Source organism: Galeopterus variegatus, unplaced genomic scaffold, assembly GCF_000696425.1.
Source record: "Galeopterus variegatus unplaced genomic scaffold, G_variegatus-3.0.2 Scaffold3726, whole genome shotgun sequence".
In the NCBI taxonomy this organism is placed as follows: Eukaryota; Metazoa; Chordata; class Mammalia; order Dermoptera; family Cynocephalidae; genus Galeopterus; species Galeopterus variegatus.
In genome coordinates this window covers 123050-128630 of record NW_007729837.1, presented here as the reverse complement: position 1 = coordinate 128630, position 5581 = coordinate 123050, and the positions used below count along the sequence as shown (strand labels likewise).

General features: G+C 50.8%; 1 protein-coding gene across 1 annotated transcript in view; it reads right to left on the bottom strand.

The window, feature by feature from the left end:
- Positions 1-3475: 3475 nt before the first annotated feature.
- The window catches only part of WDR91 (WD repeat domain 91), a 36685-nt gene continuing 34579 nt past the window's right edge, over positions 3476-5581 (bottom strand). Inside the window, exon 14 of the mRNA XM_008585820.1 lies at positions 3476-4015. Coding sequence (XP_008584042.1) covers positions 3851-4015 — 165 coding nt within the window. The 3' untranslated portion in view covers positions 3476-3850. The remainder of the gene's footprint in view (positions 4016-5581) is intronic.

The following is a 5581-nucleotide window of genomic DNA, read 5'->3' as shown; positions in this document are numbered from 1 at the left end:
CCGCCCCTTCCGGCCCCGGCCGCGGCTCGCGCGAGGCCTGAGGCGCCCCCTGCAGGCCACGCGCCCCGTGCCTGCCTGCAGCTGCGGCCGCCCGCGTTGGTGGAAAGGGACAGTGTCCACGCCCGGCCTGAATCGGATATGAGGGGATGGGCCGGGGATCTGCCGGGCGGCACATCCCGAGGAGGAGGCGCGAGAAGAGTCCCTCCGGTGCAGGAAGAGAAATCACAGCCTCCGTTTAAGATGGTATCTTAAAGGAGGCGTCACTAACGTTTAATACTGAGATTGGCGGCTCCATCACGCTGCCCTGCTGTCCCCGCTGGTTTGCTTTCAGCCAGCTGCTGAGCTTTGCATTTAACACTGGAGTTAGCTTCGAGTTTTAATGAAAATCACATTCGTGGCTTAAAGCAGCTTAAAGAGGCAAGGGAAGAAACCTCCAGGTCAGAGACAACACTGAAAACACCAGTACAAGCAGTGACAGGTGAGGCCTTCCTCTACATTTCGAGGTAAAAATAATCAGATCTGATAGTCTGTTCCCCAAACGAGAAATCAAGACAGTTATTTGAAATGTGATATACAGCAAGTCAGCTAGTAACAGAATATTACTATCTATGTATCGGGGGCGGGGGGATACAGAGCTTGGAGACCCCCCACTCTGGAGTCGGGGGCTGTCCCTTCTACCTGAACAGAGCCTTTGGTTTCTCTAAAGCATTTTCACCGCTCTCCTTGAATACTAATCTTCAATCCTAGGGAAGTAGGCTGGGTGGGGAAAGTTTGAATAAATCAAGGCCTAAGGGGGAGATAAGTCACTAGTTGCAGGTTGCAAAACCAACCTGCCACAGTTGGGGTCAGTTTAGCTGCAGCTGAACCAGGCAAGCCCCCACCCTCTTCAGGAGGGCAGCCCCCTCTGGCAGGACCTGCTTCTCCTCTGCCACCACAAAGGTAGGAGAGCCACTGGTCCCTTGATTGAGTTCTAGCTCTCACAAGCTGTGAGCCAGTACGAACCCAAGTACATCTGGGGCTGGCATGGAGAAACAGTTTTGTGAATAAAGGAACAGAAAATAGTTGGCTCTTAGTAGAACTAATACAATTTCTTTGCTTGGCTACATTTTACTCAGGCTTCAGAATCTTCTGCTAGGTTCATCTGTGCACTTTGTAAAGTCTAGTTTTAGCAAAGAGCCCTGCTAAGTCAGTTTAGCAAAAACCCCCATCCTTGGTATCTGATCAACATCTGATCAGGTTCCTCGCCCTCCACCATCCTCAGGTGATATCTGATCCCCCTGGCTTGTCTTCAGCAAGAATCCTGTTAGGTTGGTTTATCCAGAATCCCCCTTACCCCTTCTTCCTCTCAGTGATCTTCCATCCACTGACCACTCCCCCGCCACTTGGCTATAAATTCCCACTTGTCCATGCTGAATTCAGGGTCAAGCCCACTCTCTCTCCCCAACTGCGAGACCCCACTGCAGTGGTCCCTATGCCTACCATGGTCCTGAATAACGTTTCTTACTGTGCTTTAACAAGTATCACTGAATAATCTTATCTTTAAAATAACCACCCCTGCACATTTCTCTCCTTAAAACCTTATAGCCAGTTGAAAAATGAGGTCTGAAGAGCGGGAAACCTGTGTGCCTGTGTGAAAAGCTTGAAGACAGACCTCTCCCCTCACCAAGCAGGTAGCAAACCCCCTCCCACCCTACTGTGTGATGTGCATGCATGGAGTGAACACCTGAAGCATTTGGGTTTTAGTTTTTAAACAGATAAAATTCTGTTTATCGTGTGGGGTAATGTATCTGTCAATTAGCTAGATTAACCATTCTACAATGTATATATGAGGGTACTTCAAGAAGTTTATGGAAAAACAGAAACTTTCCATGAACTTTAAGACCCCTCGTGTACCTCAAAACATCATGTTGAACTCCTGAAACATTTGGATGTCGAGCTCAGGGGGCTGGATTTCGGCCTGAGGCCTGGGAGCAGCAGCAGGCCAGCACAGGCACTCAGGCGAGGGAGGGAAACGGGGAGAGGCACCTGTGAGTGTCAGCACCGCCCAGGCCAGAGCAGAGGGTCAACACCTGGCAGGTGTGCGGCTCAGGGGACCGAGGCTTGGACTGGCTACATGGCTTTCTTCTATGCCGCCCTCACCCAAGATAATGGAGGAGTCTTGTCTGGGCTCATGGGCAGATGCCCAGCAGATATTGTGAAGGGGAGAAAAGTTTAAGTTTTGATATGCTTTATTTGTGGGTGAGAGGTCATCCTGGAGGGGGTAAGGGGTGGGACAGGGAGGAACACCAGGGATTCAAGTGTTTGTGTGTCTGCGGTCTTTAAAGCTGTTTCTGCAAGCTGTGGAGACCATATTGAGAGGAAAGAATGGGTAATAAGAGAGAAACTTTGAGATGAAGAGAGGAAAAGTTAAACAAATTCTTACTCAAATGAAACCCATGACCACTTTTTAAATGTCCTACAGAATCACTGGGTAAGATAAATAAGGTTGTTTCAATGCCAAAGATGGGAAAGATAATAAAAGAAGTCTTGGTTTTCTTCATTTGAGGAGAGGATTACCAGGGTGGAAATGGATAAAAATGGGTAAGTGACTACTTACTACTAAGTCTCTGGTGCGTCCTCATAACCAAGCCACATAAGTACCCCCCCCCCCATTTCCTCACCTCCCAGCTGTAGCACCATTTCTTCTTGCTTTTCCCAAAGTAGGTAACTAGGAGGGTCCCCGCTCCAGCCCTGTGCTCCCAGAACCGGGCTGGTGCCCAAGGAGACTATAAAATGACTGTTCTGAGGAGCTTGTGGCAGCAGCCTCCACTAGCTTGGTGACAAGTGTCAGAGCCCAAGGCCCAGGCCCACCAATCCCATCGAGGCTCCTCTCACGAGGTCTGCCTCAGCTGGGAAATGCAAGGAGAAGGGGAGTGGTTCTCTTGTTCCTCTGTGCCTGTGGGAGGACCTGCCTCTCCACGGTCCCACCCAGCCAGGGATTAGAGGACAAGTCCTGGGCAGGGGTGTAGACACCACTGGGAGGGCCTGAACCCCACATGCCCACCAAGCGACTTAGCCGACTTGCTCTGACCCTCCCGCCGTTCACCAGCAGAGGGCGGAGGCAGTTAGCACCATTCAGCCTCAAGGATGAATGAGAGGAGCCACCAAATGAAAGAGCTCCTGGGAAATTGCAGCCACCGGGATGGACGGGAGCCAGCTGCAGAGACCTCAGTCCCTGCCCTCATCTGGAGAAGCTTCTGCAACAGAAGTTGCCAACTCCCAGGGAAGAGAAAGAACACTCTGGCCTTGACTTGAGCCCAGAGAAAGAGGAACCGCAAAACCTCAGTAACCCAGCACAACAGGACAGCAAGCCATGGGCCCGCGTCCCACCTCTGTGACAAGGCAGCAGGCAAACCTGCTGGGCCAGGGGCAGGGAGCCCACAGCTCACTGTCACCAAGGCAAAATGACACACACATCTGAAAAAGAGACAGCAGGTGACCACAAGAGTATTCTTTTTTAAAAAAAAGATGAGCAAATATATACACAAAATACTGTCAGTCTCTCCTGGGCCAACACAGCAGCCATCACAATCTCTCTCCTCCTTTCTGAGCTTTCCTCCCGCAGGTGAAGCATGCTTCTGGCGCAGCCTACCATAGTGGTCTCTGGGAAGCACATGCCACCTTTTCTGTACGGCTCCTATCCCAGTCACCACAGCTGGACGTTGTCCAGGCCCTGGACAGTCTTTCCCTGCATATTCGCTGCATGGGCAGGGACTGGAAGTGGAGTGTCCCACTTTCCTGTCCTATATCTACCCCCCCACCCCGCACCCAGGATAATACTGCTTCATGGGTGTCCCTCAGGGCAGTTCCATCAGAGTTTGTGGGCCAGGAGGGTGGTCAGCTTGATCTTGCCATCCATGGAGGCGGTGAGGCAGGTCCCACAGTCCATGGCGGTGCTCCAGTCCACAGTGACCACAGGGGCCCGGTGGCCACCCAGGTTCAAGCAGCTCTCCAGAACCTTTTCATCACCACCCAGCTGCAAGAGGACAGGAGAGAGAAGGGGGTGTCAGCAAACGCCACTTACAAACACGTCCTCTTTCTCCACTTTTGGTGGTCAAACTGCCTCAAACCTGGGGACTTCCACCCAATCTGAGGTCACACAGGCCCACCTTTCCAGAAGTCTGTTTAACTTCCTAGACCAGGAAATACCTTCACTTTCCCAACTTCAGTTAGTCCATGTTAAGTGGGAAACAAGTCCCAGTGAAGCTCCTTAAGAGATGGAGTTTTCTCTGCTGCCTTGAACTTGCTGTGAGCTAGTGCCTCCTGCACCCACCCCAGTCGTTCTTACAGCATCACTTGTCACCACCTGACATTTGGTCATGTGTCTACTTATTTGTTTAAGGTTCGCTTCCATCCCGGAGAATGCACTCTCTTGCATTGTGGCCAGCCTGCCGTCCCCAAACAGTGCCAGGCATAGGTAGTCCTGGATGAATGTAGAGACACAGCTGTCCTCTGGCCCTGCAGCACTAGCCATCCACAAGCACGTGCACATGGGTGAAGAGTCAGATGCTGAGAGGGAAGGGAGAGACCAGGAGAAAACTGAATTGCTATCGATACTACCATACGTAAAGTCCATGGGCAAGAGACATGAGGTATTCAGCCTTCCAGGAGAAAACACTTATAAAAATCATAAATTAAGTTGCAAAAAATGTGCTCTAAAGTTCTGAATATTCCTTAAGTAATGAGACCTCATTGACATTTTAAAAATCACACAGAGTAAAATCTTTCAAACCATTAATTGGTTATAGAGCAAGTCTGACTGCAAATCATATAAACTGACCAGGGCAAAATGACAAAGACCAGCATGATTAAAAATAAAATACATATGCGCACACACACAGCCATTCAGACAGCAGAGCACAGCCTGCCTGAAACTCAACTAAACAAACCTTTAGAGAATAAAAGCAGGCTTGTAAACTGAAACCTTTGTACAGTATCTCCACTGGGAGATATGCGGTTAGCAGAAATTATGGAGCTAATTTTTAAAGAGAGGGCAAGAGCCACCATGCTCTGTAGAAAAGGGACACCCTACTGAGGACAGCTCCAGATTTCACTGCGTATGCTTCAGGTCACCGTCTACAGGCCCAGCACCCACCTCTGCCCATGCAGGGCCCCAGGCCGGCCTTCCTCCCCCTCTACCGAGCTGCTCCTCCTTTTTCTAAAGCCTCTGACCCAAGGGTCTGCCCTGAGGACTCAGCCTCCACCCAGCCTCCTCCTCTCACTGCACTGTTCCCCCAGTGTTGGTGCTGGGTCTCTTTCTACTTGCAGTGTGAGCCCTGGGAAAGCAGAGATCCCAGTTTGCTTCTCCTTGGTACACTCCACAGCACCTAGAACAAGGCCTGGCACACGATTCTGTCCAAAACACATGCTGTTGACCGATCAATGAGCTAAGGATGACACACTGAGAATATTCCACCTTGTATGACTCTTCATATCTGCAGACTCAACACCACCATCAGGCAAATAGTTAAAAATTACCACCACGGGGCCGGCCTGGTGGCGCACTGCTACAGTGCGCCGCTTGGGAGTGCGGCGGCGCTCC